At 46.2% G+C, this 16,908-nt stretch overlaps 1 protein-coding gene across 6 annotated transcripts in view; it reads right to left on the minus strand.

The window, feature by feature from the left end:
• Nucleotides 1–209: 209 nt before the first annotated feature.
• Irf2 (interferon regulatory factor 2) overlaps nt 210–16,908 on the minus strand; it is a 108,546-nt gene continuing 91,847 nt past the window's right edge. For all 6 annotated transcript variants that reach the window (XM_085680287.2, XM_048455811.3, XM_048455814.3 and 3 more), the window contains 3 exons: nt 9,765–9,929; nt 2,998–3,044; nt 210–1,935 (listed from right to left, as the gene is read on the minus strand). In XM_085680287.2, coding sequence (XP_085536413.1) covers nt 1,627–1,935; nt 2,998–3,044; nt 9,765–9,929 — 521 coding nt within the window. In that variant the 3' untranslated portion in view covers nt 210–1,626. The remainder of the gene's footprint in view (nt 1,936–2,997; nt 3,045–9,764; nt 9,930–16,908) is intronic.

Consider the following 16,908-nt stretch of genomic DNA (forward strand, 5'->3'; position numbering starts at 1 on the left):
GAGCAAGGATGATAACTCGTGTAGCCATTTGCCCAGGGTCCAGTGTATCATGGGCCTTTGAAAATGGAAATTTTCAGCCTTCCCATAGGACCTTCCTAAGTTTCTTGTAGTCAGCAAAGAAAGCACGGTGGTCTCCGAGAGTAAATACTTTGTCGGCCCTGATTCATGATTATGCAGATAGACACAGTTACAGCCAGGAGCGATACCCATTAAAAATTTTAACTATATACCATATTCATTTATTATCAATCCACAGGATAATTTCATTGCTACATGAGCTCATAAAAGTTTTTTTTTCACCTTTACAAAATTAAAAAAAAAAATGTGCCACAAGGATGTAATAACAACTGCTGATAAACAGGAAAAGGAATCTTCAAATTATAAATCTGCTGTAGAAAAGATAAAAAACAATTATATTTTATTTAGAATTTTACCTTGAATAAAATATTCCCCTGTATAAAAAATAAAAAAGCTTGCTCTGGTTAGAATTAGAGTATTTTCGTCTTCAAATCTGGGAATTTGCATAATATTTCCATGACAGCTTTCCTTTGTACCGCGTGGCGTTCAAGCATAGCAGATTAGAAAGATTTTTTTTTCAAGCAGTCTTAAAATGGGACAGCTGTGGAGAAATTAAATTTCTTTTCCTCCTCTTCCAAGATGTGGAACATTGCCTTCGAAGAGAGAAAAGGGGGAAGAAACTGGGAGGGGGAAGTGTGGGTGTGGGCGGGGACTGGATGGGCTGGGGAGGGTGGGGTGGGTGTGGGCTGGGGTGGGTGTGGGCTGGGACTGGATAGGTTGGGGAGGGTGGAGTGACTGTGGGCTGGGATTGGATGGATTGGGAAGAAAAGGGTAGGTGTGGGCTGGGATTGGATGGGCTGGGGAGGGAGGGGTGGGAGTGGGCTATTATTGGATGGGTTGGGGAGGGTGGGATAGGTGTGGGCTGGGATTGGATGTGTTGGGAAAGGAGGAGTGAGTTTGGGCTGGGATTGAATGTGTTGGGAAGAGAATGGTGGGTGTAGGCTGGGATTGAATGTGTTGGGGAGGGAGGGGTGGGTGTAGAATGGGACTGGATGGGTTGGAGAGGGGAGGGTGGGTAGTGAGCTGGGAATGGATGGGTGGGTAGTGAGGTCATGGGCACAGAAGGGGACGCCGAGTGTGCTGTGAAGAAGAGCAAGATCACAAGAAGGCCTATTGTAAGTGCTTCAAGATAAGGTGCAGAAGCAGACCGCAACGTTGCCAGTACTGCCCTATGTACATATTCACAAGAATAAAAAATTCCAGCTAGTTCACATTTTCTCGTCCATTCTGAGGCATCCACTCCACCATGCTGGCCTTGACTGTAGGCAACGCAGCACCTCCACTGCCCGTGTGGCTGTTGGTCCATGAACTTGAGGGAGTAGCCCTGGGAGATCCAGCAGGTTCTAGAGATATGCGTCTACCGAGGGGCTGGAGTCCTGAGTTAAAAAGAAGCTCCAGCCCTGGAGTTGGACACAGCAATCAACACCCTATTATCAAGGCTTTTTCCCTTAGATTTGTCTAAGATAGGTATCAGAGAGAAAAATAAAATACAAACAAATAACAACACAAAGCTAAGAAATCCCAACAACCACCAGAGAGAGTCAAAGCTTAGCAGCTCTTGACACGCGCCTGGGTGACGTCAGACGTCTTCTTGATGACGCTGGCCCGGGTCTCCCGGTCGGGCCGACTGCTGCTGGGTGTGGGGGTCACTGGGTTAGGGAGGGAGAGGTCTGTAAACGGGGGCCAGGAGCTGTTGTAAGGCATCGGACAGCTCTCCTCTTTGATGGTAACCTGCAGGTCTGGCTTGTTGGAAGTGACAAAGGTCGCCATGCTGGGCAGCAGGTAGGTGCTCCGTGTCCCCATGTTGCTAAGGTACTGCTTGCCTTCAATGTTCCTCTTCCGCCAGTGTGGTCTCCCCTTTCAGAGAAAATAATCAAGATATACACGTTCTTTTCCTTCCCACTTAATAGCACATGCCAAACAATGGCTTCTCTTACTTTTCAAATCGATTCCTACTTGCTAGCTCCCAGAAATCTGACCAAGACTATTCTGCAAACACACAAAATAAGGTGGGCACTTGGCTTCCTGTTCCCATGTGCAGGCCGTCTGGGTTGCACACCGGAAAGTGTCCAGCCATAATAGCCCAACCCGATTAGTTACCCTGAATGTTCAGATGAGGAGAGTAAGGAGCTTAGGAACACTCAGCGAATGTCCTTTCATGGCTTTTTAAGTGGGTGGGACGGAGATCCCCATTTTCTGAACCCAACTGGCCTTACAGCTGCCAGGCAGAAAAGGAGTTAAAGTCCTTGAAGACGCCTACTGTCTTCTCAGAATTCCTGACCTTGGGATATTAGGAATTCAACCAAACATGGGCTTCTTCTCCAGCCCCCTTTGTCTTCCCACCAGCACTGCAGGCATTTCCTGCCATTGTGTGAGCCTGGCCTACAGAGGGAAGCTGGAAGCAGGTTGGCAGAGAGCAGAGATTGGCCACACACCCGCCTCTCAGCAGGACCAAAGGAGGAGACGGATCTGGAGGAAGATAACTTTGCTAGCTGTCGCTGATGCTTCCTGCTGGCCAGGCAGGCCGTTTTATTCCTGTTGGCAAATCAGGATGTTTACAGCCATAAGCATACCAACATCTCCTGGCCTGGACTCCAATTTTCTCTTCCTGCCCTGTCGTATTCACCTCTTTTTCTGAGGGGCACATTTCACTTCCCTCCCTCCCACTCGGGGCCCAGTACTACATTTTTACAACTCAGAAAGAAAAGTTAAGGTAAATTTTAGGCTATGTACATTCTTTGTCTTGTGTCTGTCTCTGTCTCTCTCTCACACAAGCACTGGGTCACACACTCACACACACACACTCACCCACATGCATACCACACACACTGTACACACACAAACACCACACACACACATACACAGATCCAAAAGTAAAACCTGTGCTTTAAAACAAGAGGCACCAGGAAGCCAGCTCACCTCGGCGCTTTCCTCATCGCTAGGCACACTGTCGGTGGTTTCGCTTTCTGTACAGAAAGAAAAACAGAGATATTCTTGTTGCTCAAGCTATTTTGGAGACTCAGGAAATATCTTAAAAACCCATGCCAGCGCTTCAGAAATAAGAAACTGCACACACCCTCTCCCTCCACTTCGTGAGGTCAAACACTTCCAAGCGGGACAAACCAGAGTGCATTCCGGTTCCCTGCGTGGTCCCCTCAGAGCAGGGGAGGGGCTATGGAGCTGAGGAGAGGAGCTGCTGTACCAAGTATGCTGCCATCGCCTCTGCCTCCCGGGGTTCTGTGAAATCCCTGAGACATCTTCCCCTCCCAGAAACTCTGCCCACAATGCCACACACACATTATCTTTTTCTAGTCCATTCCATTTGACACAGGAAGTCCCGACACAGTGAAACGGTCCAAAAACTCTTCCTGAATCTCTCCTCGCCTCCTCCTGCCTTTTAGTATTCTACCCTTGGATTTATAGATATCCAGTTACTAGAATTTTAGCAGGAGGCCATGTTCTAGAGTACCCCAAGACCTTCATCCCATGGTTACCATCTTTGGGCCCCATCCCCTTGAATGTGGGTAGGAACTCTGACTTGCTTTCAGCCAACAGAACACAGCAAAGATATAAATATTCTACGAACATGATCATGTCATCATGTAAGATCTAACCTGTCTCTTGTTCGCTGGCTATGTCAGGGAGGCCCACAAGGCAAATTTAAGCTAAGGCCTGCTTTCCAGGTAGAAACTAGCAAGACACTGGGGATTTCGGCTCAACTCTGAGCAAGGAATTCAATTCCGCCCAATGCCGTGGGAGCCAGTGGCTCAAGAGTTGGATCTCAGAAGAGTTGCAGCAACAGCCAACCTGATGACAGCGTAGCAAGGCCTTCCTGCAGAAGCCAGCTAAGCCATACCTGGATTCCCAGCCCATGGGGATCGTGAGATAGCTAACCTAACCGTGCATTGTGTTAAGCCATTACGGTTATGGTCATGTTGCTACAGGGCAACAGACAATTCATTAGACACCTGACTGGAGCTGCCAGCTGAGAGACACAGAGAAACGTCCTTAACCACAGTGAGCTACAGCTGCCCGCCACTTTCCAAAGAGGATTACATGATGAGTAAGTGTGAGAGAGTGCCTGGGTGTTTGGAAAGGCTGACACACGGAGCTTGCAATGTCAGTGGTATTCAACACTGACCTTGCACACTGGGCTGGATGCCACAGAGTCAAATGCAGTGACCGCTGATTACGCATCATCTGTACGTTAAGTTTTACAAATTGAAAATGACACAGAGCAGTTCCTTTCACTGTTCAGCGCCACTGCAGAACTGAATGCATAGAGGGCAGCGCATCCAAAATGCACAGGCTTGCACAGGGCATTTTGTCTGGGTCATTTATCCTACTGATAAGAGCTGAGCACTTAGAGATCTATAGAAAGGCTCAGCTAGGCCCTTGGGATACGGGTCTTGTCCATCCCTCGCGATGATCCCAAGTCGGAAAGCTGCTGCGGTCAGACGGCAGTATGGTCTCTAGACCTTTCTAACTCTTCCACCCTGCCACTACTGAGGGAGATTAGCCGCATGCCTACCTGAGAGCAGAATTAAGATGCAACGGCTCCAAGCCAGCCAGAGCCCTGGCCTGAGATGGGTCTCCCCACATATACCAAGTTATAGAGCAAATGAGCAAAGCGTACCCCCAGGGCATTCCTTAAACAGACAGCAAGCAAGTGAGGTCCACAAGTCTCACCCAGGAATGCTTTCTGCATGATTCTCAGCCACTGTTCTCCAGGGACTTCAGACAGGCCTGGGAGATTGCCACAGACTGACCAAAAATCAGATCTTTTGCTCCGCCAACTCAGAATGTTCTACCCCAAACATCCCCATATAGGGGCCACGGATGTCACAAGGAAGCCTAGGACGTAGCTACAATGGTCTGAGCTGTGGAGACAATCTGACAATAGGCACAAGGAATGTTTCCAGGCAGAAGTAAAGGAAGGCTAGAAAAGGAAATGTCCCTCCAAACACAAAAGCCCCATTAGCTCAACCTCCAGGGGAGGCAGGACTGCCACTCCCAAGAAGAAAAACGAGGAACAGAGCCGTTGAGAAACTTGCCAAGTCGTGGTTTGAGTCAGCAGAGGAAAGAAAACAAAACTGCACTTCAGGTCCCAGAGTCTCAAACAGAGCGCAGAGGCTGCCTTCCTGCTGGCAAGACTTCAAGATCCCCTTCCTATTTTCATGCTTAGCTTTGTTTGTGCTCTGAAGCCAAAGTTTCTCTTCCTTCCACATGCATCAAGCCCCCTTCTTCTCCTAATGACTCTCCAGAAATCCTTCTGGGCCCTTTCCCTTCAAATAAAAGCAAGCACACAAGGACACCAGGCATGTGGAAAGGAGTTGGAGTAGGAGCTGTTGCCACCAAAGTCCTAGGATCCCACGAGCTCGAGCCACAGTGGTTGGAGGGTTTAGAAGTTAGATGCCAGGCTAAACACTCCTTGCTGAAGCTGTGAACAGACCTGGTAGGGGACAAGAACGCTAATGTCCCGAAAGTAGACAGCATTCAACGAGAGGGATGAAGTTGTGGCTACGCAATGGCACAATAGCCTGCCCTGTGCTTTCGGCTGTCACGATGCCGGCTGGAGTGAATCACTTCTAAATGAAGATCAACTGTCTCTGATGTCGTTACAGAGCCTCGCCACTTCGGGAGCTGGGTGTAAGGGTTTGGATCTTAACAGAAGCCTCTGAAACTCTGAGTCGCCATGTCTTTCAAAGCTGATTACCGCGTGTGCTTACAGCAATGTGAAATGGACTAACATACTGGTTTATAACTCTGATTCTTTTCGAGGAAGCAGCCTTGAGAGCCTCCGGCCCAGGAGATGCAGGTGCCTGGGGTTCCTAAGGATCCCAAAGTGTTGCCGTTAGATGAATGGCGGTTTTTATAGCTATTACTCAGTCGTTGGCTCCGGGTCCTCATTCCTGCTCTCTTGGTTTTGCTCCACCATAGTCATTTCCAGAACGACTTCTTACATGACAAATGAGTTCACTGCAGCTGCGGCTTCCAGATCAACGTGACTGCCAAAACGTCGACAAGGATTATATCACTTCCCCCTTTTATTAGTTTGGATGCTTTTCAGACTGACTTCCAATACAATGGGATTTTTAAAAAACAAAACAAAAAAAAAAGATGGAACTTGCTCTGCAAGTATGGCCAGAAAAAGCCGAAATATTTACACAGTAGCAGTAGATAGGCGAACAATTGATTTAACCTTTCTGGCCTGCTCCCTGCGAGCAGCGAAGAGGGAAGAAAGTAATTTGGCCTCGAATCAGGCGACATCAAGGTCCCTTCCAGAACTGCAGCTCTAGAATCACGCTGCTTCAGCCCAGCTTTTAACATCTGCCTGGAGGATACGTATTACCAAACCACCTCGAGAACATCGCAGGGCAGGAGATGATATATTTTATGGAACACGTTATTGTATTATGCGATATCTGATCTATTTTCTGGAAGGCTCTCATTCAACACAATATGATTAGCATTGATTTCTTTCCATATAATTTCCTCAATTACATTCCCAAGAAGATGCAACTGGCCACTCAGCAGCTCAGATCTGAATCTTAGTCTCCACGTCAATGCACCCTTGCTTGCCTCATTCACAACATAAATACATATATGGCTTCTGGGAGAATGATAGCTGACTGTCTGCATGACCTCTCTACTCCTGATTATATAACCAGTTGATTCTTATTTTGCTTGCTACGCAAGCCTGTTTTCCACCTCGTTTCTTCTGAATTACCATCATGGTTTTCTCTTACTACACCACCAATGCAGTTAAATACTAGGAAGTTGTGACGGACAGCCACATGGAAATACAGCGAGGGCAAGGGACCTGGACCAGTGGTGGAGTACTTGTTCTACCACCTCTGAAGTCTTGGGTTTGCTCTTCAGCACTGCAAAATAACTAAGTAAACAAACAAACAAACAACAAAAATGTCTTCGTGCTTCGACAGCCTGGGCTTTGAAGCGTATTTCTTTGCTCTGAAAAATTTTACAAATCAAAGTAGAATTTTCTGTCTGCTTAAACTACCCAGCGCAAACACTTCCTTCCACCCAAAGACGCTGTCTAGACTCCTCTTCACCCTGACAGTTAAATAATACATTAGAAGACAGAGCTGCAAAGGTGACTGTGGTTTTGTGACATTCCCAGAATCATATGTCAGTGATCCTTAGAGGAAAAGGATATTCAACAACAACCTCCAAACAGCAGTTTCCTGGACCGCTGAATGAAGGCGGTTGACGTTTGGATGAACAGTCTACACCAAGGAACTCTATCATGAAAATCAACCAAACATTCTACGCTACTGATGAACATAAAACCAAAAGATGAGAAGGGAGAACTACAGAACATTATCAACTTCCTGGCTGGAAGACTTGAACCAGTCATGGTCAGTAACAGAGAATTTTGGAACACGTCAAGTCTAGAAAGGGACCGGCAGTGAAACATTTTGGCTCCATCCAATAAACCTCCCTCTACAACATTCTGGAGAATTCCAGCAGTGAAAACCATGGGTGAACCAAATACCAGGCTGAAAAGCTGACCTCTCACAGAAATTTATGCTGTTCCTGTGCCACCCTGGGGCTAAAACCCTTCCTTTGGAAAGCGACACAAATGGCACAAAACGGGGAATGAAAATTTCATTCACCACCCCCCCACACACACACATCAGCTGTTCTCAGGATGACTCTGCTAAGGCAAAATACCATTGCTGACAACAGCAAAAGGTCTTCGTCAAATCCCCAAGAAAACCTTAAACAGGTACACCAGTCCACTTTAAGGCTCCACCCCTCCCGCCCCATATCCTGTTTAGCAACTACACCAGCTTAGAAGAAAGCCATGACTTTAGCTTTAGCTCCACAAATACAGGGAAAATACCACGGTGTTTAATGCTTCTGTTGTTTCTGCATGAAGATTTGGGTCTATCTTCTCTGGTGGGTCCTTTGACCATCAAATGGGTCTATAGCATGTGACCCCATGCAGCACCATGATGAATGTCTAAGAACATGGCTGCACATAGATTTATCTGTCACTAGTTTTTTTTTTTATTCCTAGACTCCCATTAGCCTTGGCATCCTCACTTTTGAAGAGGAGAGACTAACATTTACTCCCCTGATCATTAAGCAAGTCAATCAATACAAATGAGCATTTAGCATAATTTCCAGCCAACAATAGACACACAACACATAATATAGTCATTGGGCCCTGGCAAATGCCAAAAAGAAATGGACACATATAAGTCCAAATTCTGTCTGATGAATGACTGACCACCAGTGAGCTGTTTGACAGGTGATAGACTTCCTGTCACTAGGGCTCTTTCTCCCATTCTTTTTCATGTTCCTAATACAAAAGCAAGTTATGATGTATTTGAAGTAAAATAAGCCAGTCACAGAAGGGTAAAGGCTGCACAATTCTTCTTCTAAGAGCCCACAGAGTGGACAGAAATAGACCAATGATTCTCAATACTCGGGTACAGGAGTATGTATTTAATGGGTACATCATTTTGGTTTAAGGTGAAAGACCTCTGGAGATAGGCGCAGTGACAGCTTCACAATACTGTGAGCATACTCAAAGCCATTCAACTGGACACTCCACAAGTGGCAATTTTGTGTTATGTGTATTTCACCACAACTAAAAAAAAAATTTAAAAAGAAAGCTGGCTGGTTAATTTATATGAGGTCAATATATCTGTGGATAATTTACAAGCAACTGATATTTGGATGGACTCTGCCACATGAGTCTGTGCTATCCCAGTGAGGCCTCTAAAGCATGCGAATAGGCCTGGGGAGAAGGTGATCCATTTGCCAGAGCTGCCTGGCTTTTACCCTTCCTGGGCCTCTGCTTTTTATTTTTGTCAATAGTTGCAAACAATAACACTGACTCCGAATTTAGATTTCCTAATTGTGATTGAGTCCCTAAAGCTTAAATGGAGATGGTCAGGAAGGGAGTGTAAGATGACATAATTCTGTGTCTGATTCCGTAACTCCGCCTGGGTTGATTTCTGCAATGATAGGACCAGGCCCTAGGAGAGGCAGAAATGGGCCCAGCTGCCCAGTTCAGCTAGAAGCAGCACTATAAAACAAGGAAGAAAGGAAGGAGGGAGGAAATAAGTGGAAGGGGCAAGGAAAGCTAGTGGAATGGATTAGATCTAACAACAACCTCGAAGCTGAAGGCTGAGTTCAACTCTTGGGCGGGACACTTGTTGGCCAGGTGACCCTGAGAAAATTTGTTCACTTCCACAAACAGAGAATCTAGAAAAGATGACGTCTAAAGTCCTATGTACCTTAGTAAAATCTAGACTCCGTCAAAGCACTCTGACCCCAAATCCTGTTAACTTAGGCAAACAGATTACAAGTGAATTTGAACTCAATATGTTCCAGTGCGTTCTCAGTCTTTGCCAGGTCCAGTGACTACATCATTTGTTGTGTGTCTCTGATGACAACGAAGCATTTATCGCAAGAAATGTTATCTATAGTCCTGAAGGAACCACATCCTGGACAGTCGAGTGAGGGAATACCGTACACACCTCTTCTCACAGAGGCGTCTAAGATGCCGTCAAGAACCTAAGAGGAAGGATAATGCCACACTAATAATTTCTAGTACAGAACAGAGATTCTTGCGGCATGGTGAGATGAGGTGATGCTAGACTTGATCTGTTCTCCAGTGAGTCTCCAGGTCACCCGCCTGCTCCCCTTACCTGCGTAGGAAGACACAGGAGAAATCTGGAGAGGGTAGAGCTCGCTCATGCTGACCGGCTGCTCATCGCTCTCCGTGGTCACTTCCACAACTTGGCAAATGTCTGGCGGATTGGTGACAATCTCTTGATCTTCAATGGCGCTGTCCAGGTGGGACTGTCCTACAACTGCAAAGAAGAGAAGATTGTCAGAGTCTCTAGGCTGCATGGTTAGAGCACACACTCTCAAACAGAAAACCTTCCTGGGCTCAGGCAGGCTGCCAACTAAGGTTCCGATTCCAGGCCTCCCCCACGTCACCTGCCGGGAAGGTGAAAGCCAAACTCGAGTTCTGAGTTCATGTCTCATAGAAGAAGTTTGCAATGAGTTGGCCCAGATGTGTCCCTCACATGTCTGCTTACGCTACACTCTGGTGACAATGTTCACAGACTCTATTCAACCTGATCACTGCCAAGACCTGGGGCTGCATCTTGATCAAACCTTGGGCCAGATCCAGATCCCAATTCTCTAAATCCAACCTAGTTCTGTTCTCCGCCCTTGCTCTGCAAGAAAGTGATGTGCCTATTTTCAGGATTCTGTGGTCCAGACAGACATTGTCAAACCTTCACAAGAAGGAAAACACAAAACCCAGCCACTGTGCCATTTCCGGCTGAATGGAAAGGGGAAGTTCTTCTCTACTCTCCTGATCTGAATGTGACTGACAGTCCAGAATATCAGAACAATGAAATGGCTCCCTGAGGCTCACAAATATAAAATTAACTGCCCAGACACTGATAAGACGGATCTAAGCACTCTGAAACTGCTTCTGTATATTTTAAATTAAAATCTTTATTTTGGTGAAGAGACAAGGTGGTTGTGGGGTACCCAGACTCAACTGCTACATCGAGAACACAGCCCCTACACTAGGGCTCAGGGAACATCGGGGAAGAGATGGGCAGAAAGACTCTAAGAGTCAGAGGATCAGGGAGTCCACTGTGAGATATTTTCTTCTGTATAAGACGGGGAAGTCATATCTTGGAAATCTCAATCACATAGTTGTCTAAACAAGAACTGAACATGACATCAGCAGCTGGCATGGGGGGACATCTCATGTGACCCCACCTCTAGGCAAATAATGGCTACCGAGAGAGGGAGAATCAGTCTTCTCCTCTATCTGCTTATCTAATTCCAAGTGGTTATCCCTAAAAAAATATACACATGAGCAACACAAAATGGAATTATCATCAGGTTATGTTTATGTATATGAAATTAAAGAAGAGGTTAAAAAAACTAAGAATAAAATTATTTGGGGGACAATAATAAATTATATTCACGCAGCAATCCATTGAGGTTGGCTCTGTTTTCACTTAGCCCAATTCCCCAGCAAGCCACCAAGTTGTGTGTACCCATAGCTGTCTCTCTGTTGTTGGCGTACACATGCAGTTGTTTAACTACTGCAAACTGTTGGAGAACCTACTCCATTTTTTTTTTTAACTATCCACCCACTGATGTTTGGGTTGATACCAGTCCTTGCCTAGTGCAGACAAGGTTGCTGTGAACATTTGTGTTCAAATTTTCCACAAACATGTTTCCATTCCTCTGGGATAAACATCCAAGAGTGTAATTGCTGGCTCATACAGAAATTCCACGTTTAGCTCCACGAGAACCAGCCAAACTGTTCCCCGGGGCGGGTGCATATTTTACATTCTCATCGGCGGTGTCAGAGTGACCTAATTTCTCTACATCCTTGCCAGCATTTGGTGTTGTTACCACTTTTATTTTGACCATCTATTTTATTTGGGGTAAATAGTGATAGTCCATTATGTTTTTAATTTCAATGTCTCTGGTGCTATGTTCTAACTCTGAGCAGAACTGACCATATACTGTTGTCACCAGCTAATTGCATTAAATGCCCCTGAAAATTGGCTCCATTTCATAAAAGGGAGGCAAGTAGGGTGCTAACGCATTTCCCTTCGGTCCTCAAAGCACAAGGCGACCACCATCGACACTGTACGTAGGTGCATGGAGGTGATTTTGACATCTCAGTCATCAGAACGAAGCACCAGGATCCTGATACAGACAAAGAAAGTGGGTCCAACAGAGAGAGGCACATGACTTAGCCACATGCTCACAGTGCAGTTCTGCACAGGGCGGTTCTGCACAGGGCGGTTCTGCACAGGGCCGTTCTGCACAGGGCGGTCGGTTCTCCACAGTGCTCTGCCCAGCTCCCTGTCCCACCCTTCTGCAGAGGCAAAATGTTTAGTGTTGGCCAGAAGAGGCCACACTCCAGTCTCTCTGAAAGTTACCTATGTCAGCAGCTCTGGTTTCAGCCACTCAAAATCTCTCTTTGGCTGTCAAATTATGTTTGAACACATGTTTCAAGATTTCATTTATTATTAAGTGAGTGTGTGCGTGTGTGTGTGTGTCTGCAAGAGCAGGACAAACTTTAACCACTGAGCCATCTCTCCAGTCCTAGTATTTTTTTTTTAAAAAAAAAACATACCTCTGGGCATGGTGGTGCATACCCTTAATCGCAGCACTTGAGAGGCAGACTCAGGAAGAGCTCTGAGTTCTAGACCAGTTGGTCTCTAGAGTGAGTTTCAGATCAGTCAGGGATACACAGTGAGACCCTAACAAAGACACACATGCATATGTGTGAGCATTTGTGCATGTGTGTGTGTGTGTGTGTGTGTGTGTGTGTGTACCTGCATGCATGAGCATGCAGCACATGTGTGAGTGCTTGCAGAGGCCAGGAGAAAGCATCAGATCCCCTGGAGCTGACTTGTGAGCTTCCCAGAGTGGGTGCTGGGAACAGAACTGAGGTGCTCCGGAAGGCATCTCTCCAGCCCCAGGCTAACTTCTTTTTAAGTAAGTTTCTGTTTTAATTGCTTTTAGGAGTACAGTGAGGTTATTAACTGGATTCTACTCAGGGAAAGCAGAGCTGAGAAGTCACAGGATCTATAATAAAGGGAGGTTAGCAAAGGGGACCACGGTGCAATAAAAGAGCCCTCAAAGCCATGACACACAGAATGGGGGGAATTTGGATACAATCTTGGGTTTCATGGCAGAAAAAAAAAAACAATTAAAGAGAAGAAAGAGAAGCTACATATTCAGGTAGAGACCTAAAGTCTTATTTTATACTTCAGAGTATACAATCTTGAGTATGAGGACATCAGTAGTTAAGGTCACTAGACTCCGGGTGCTGACATGGTGTTCTCTGTGGTTTCCTCTGCTTCTTCTCCCAAGCAAAGCAAATGAAAGAGGAACAGAGAAAATAGCAGGAAGACAAAGTCTTATCCTACTGAAAGTCCGATAAAGTAGTTGGGTGGCAATAAAAACTAAGCAGGTGTGTGTGTGTGTGTGTGTGCACGTGTCTGTCTGTCTGTCTGTGTGCATCCATGCACAGTACAAGCAGGAAGCAGAAGAGGCAAAGGAAATAGGGTCCTACAATAACTACACTTCAATCAAAACCTCTTTGATTTCAATGCTCCAAAGCTCCTTTCTCCTTTGTGCTGTCCTTCCTGACAGGAAGCTGCTGTTCCCGACAGGAAGCTGGCTAGGACTGTCAACAATGGCTCAGCTCAGGTATCTTTCGCCGGTGTCCCTTTGTTCTCCCCAGTTCTTTCTCTCTACTCTTCACAATGCCCAGCTTAGTTATTCAACCAAGCCAGACTGGTGGAGCACCTGCTTGGCACAGACGCCGCTCTCTGGTACTGGCAGGGCCAGAGCGGAGGCAATGAAGAGGAGAGACAGGTTTGTAAGAAGTCTAGAGGGGCACGGGTCAGCGTGCAGCCATCTCTGGAACAGGTGGAAGGCAGAGAAAGGGTGAGAGGGAGAAACGAGGGATGAAACCAGAGGGAGATCTGGAAATCTAAGTTGAGGAAGAAAAGGTTTTTTGTTGTTGTTTTTCTCCAGCTGGAAAACCAAAGGCTTCCGTAAGGCAGGAGATGGACGCTGGACTAAGGGTACTGCTCAGAGGGCCCTATTTTCTAGAGCTTTTCCTGAGCCCCACCCGCAGATTCACGTGACCTTCCCCTAAGCGCCTCTCACACCCAAACTAGATGACCTTGCGGCACACCTTGATCTTCGGCCTCTGTTGCTGGCTAACCCTGCGCCTCGTTACTGAACCTTTTACTTGTGTGCACAGTATTTCCTGAAAGCCGGGAAGAGCCGTCAGCACTTTCTGTACCACTCGGTCCAGGTTCATGCCTGGCACCAGCAAAGAGCTCACCAAGCTTTTCCTGAGCAAGTAGTCAGTGAAGGGACCCAGCTCTGTGAAAAGCTGGAGTCTGTGAGGAGTTCCACAACTCGCAAATATGGGACGGCAATGAATGATTTCTAGCAGATGTCCAGGGTTGCAGTAAGCGGGATTTTTTAAACTGTAAGAGGTGAAAAAGAAGAAACAGACTATATTGCTACGAGAAGTTAGGGGTAAGGTTTTCGGTTGATCAAAACATTCTAGCTTGAACATGCTGCTAGTTACACAACCGAAAGCCTTGTCTAAACATGGAGAATTGCCGGGGCTGGGGGTATAACTCAGGGGTAGAATGCTGAATTATATACCAGAAAGGAACTACTTTTGTCCTCTATTTCATTTACTATACATGACTTGAGAGAAAATGCAGACAAGTAGTTCCATTTAAATCATTAGTGGATCCTGAACACTAGCTACGAGGACAGGCAGCTAAGTTTTTATCTTCTGGGCCAAAAACTAGACACCCAGTCTACACAACTGCATTATCATCTCTAAGGCCGGGTCTCCTTCATGGGGTTGTGCTATCCAGAGAAGGAGGCAAGCTTCTCCATACTGGTGAGAGCCCTTTGGGAAAGTCCTGTCAAGTGCCATCCCTCCGCAGGAACAGGGAATCGGCAGAGTCCAGTAACTTCTGTGGGTGTGTGGAGACATTGTCACTCACGCCTTTCTCTAAGGCACACCTCTAGGTGGTAGATAATGAGTAAGCTGACTGAAAAATAACAATAAAACCCAACTCCTGAGCACACCCTCGGAAAGCCTCCCAGCCCTACAAGGAAAGTGCACTGTAATTACGATCCCCATTTTAGATAGAATTAAAAAAATAATGAAGCGTAAAGGTCAGCCAACTAGTCCATGACATATCTGAAGAGCCAAGGTCAGCTTCCCTTGGACTCCAGATTTCAACTTCTCTGTGACATGGTCTCTCTAAATAAAGGCAGCCTACACAGCTCAAACTGAGTGACTCTTACTTCCTAGGTCCCTTTTAAGATAAAAACCTTTCAATTCTCAGCTGGATGGTGATGGCATAAACCTTTAATCCCAACACATGGGAGGAAGAGGGAGGTAGATCCCTGTGAGTTCGAGGCCAGCCTGGTCTACAGACAGGCTCCAAAGCTTCACAGAGATACCCTGTCTCGAAACCCTCCACCCCCTCCCAAAAAATCTCACTTTAATGAATCACTGGACCCATAACCAAAGTGAAATATTTTTTTTCTCCAGCTTCCTGTTTGGTGCCAGAAATTCTCAACTGAATCAGCAAGCAAGAAATCCACCAAGCTCATCCAACTCAGCAAGGTCAGGCCCTTATGCAAAGTCACTCTCGGGAACGTAACTTTATCTGAATCTAATTTCTGAGAATCACAACAAGATTATTCATAGCTGGTTACAGATGGACCGGTTTGATGGCTTAAAAGGTCACCCTTTACTTTATTAACAGTCGCTGAGTTGATGCGCGGCCCCACCTGAGAAAGCAGCTTGCTCTCGGACTTCAGGAAAAAGTGTTTTAGAGCAGGGGCCTATGGGAAACAGAAAGGCCCTTGAGGGGGACTCGGCCTATCATTTTACAGTTTCAAAAGCTGAAATGCTGAGGTGAGGTGAATGGCCCGGGTTACAGGTAGCTAGCTACAGGACCAAGCAGTGAACTCATTGGCTATGTGTATAAAACCAGATGATTGACATTTCATTATCGGGAGAAATGTATCCTCAGATGGTTTGAGGATTGGAACTGCTGATACCGGCCCTGCTGACATGGCATATGGGGAAGCACATTTTCTACTCAGATGCATGTTAATTTGATTTTGGAAATATAATATAATCATCCTATCTTCCTTCTAAACAGAGGATGACCCACTGTGCATTTCATTGGATCCTCACAACTCCATGTGGTTTGTAGGCTCAGTATTCTCATTTTCATTTTATACGATATTGTATCTTTCCATTTTGCAGATAATAAAACACATCCCATTTCTAATTCACACATGCACAGAGTCTCATATTTTTAAGGAGTATAAATCAAACTTTGCAAAAGTAGGTCTAGACTCCAAGTCCATGAAGAGTTAATCCGGTGATCATGTCTGTCAAACATGGCACCCATTCATTTTTATAAAATAATGCCAACACTAGTTTGGGAGAAAAGGAGTCATAATAGGGCTAGGAACGGAAAGTCAGGGTTGGGTCCTAGGGTGGCTCAGCTGTCTGGGCTACCTCTGGCCTCAGGCTACTCCTACCTCAGCTAGCTGAGACCAGCACAGGAAGAAGTAAGAGTGTAGCTGCTGCAGAGGGCACTCTCCAACCTGAGAGCACACAGGGTCACTTGCTACTGCACAGAGCAGGGCACAGGCGGTTTCCCAGGAAACTTCATTAGCGTTAATCAGCATCTCAGAGGCCGATGATCTGGAAGCAAATGCACTGGGCTAGCAGCTGCGCTTAGCGAAGGAAGTGGGAGACCTGGTGCTGCTCCTTGGTCCTAAGGACCCCCATCAACCTCCTTTTCAACAGTCAGATCATCCAGGCTACTTCAAGTTCAAACACAGTCTGCACATGACAGGCAGGGACAGGCGATGCCAGGCATGAAGGTGACTCTGGTGTGTTTTGCGTCGGAAGCAAAGGTGACAAAGTAATAAGGGCATTTTCAAAAAAAATTCCTGTGAGCAGGAAGAGGGGAGAATGGAAGAAGAGCCTGGGTGAGCAGCAACGCATGCTCGGAAATGGTGTCAGAACTAGAAGAAGATGAAGCAGAGGGCAGGAGAATGGCGGGGAGGACCCGATAGTTAATTATCAACGGGGGGAGGTGGCTAGGATTAGGGGGAGGAGAGAAAACGTCATGGAAATATAACAGCCTTCCTAAGCACAAAAAAAAAAAAAAAGAAAGAAAGAAAGAAAAACCCTCCATAGACCCACAGGCTAGAAAAACAAAA

Source organism: Myodes glareolus, chromosome 23 (genome assembly GCF_982192425.1).
Source record: "Myodes glareolus chromosome 23, mMyoGla1.1, whole genome shotgun sequence".
NCBI lineage: Eukaryota > Metazoa > Chordata > Mammalia > Rodentia > Cricetidae > Myodes > Myodes glareolus.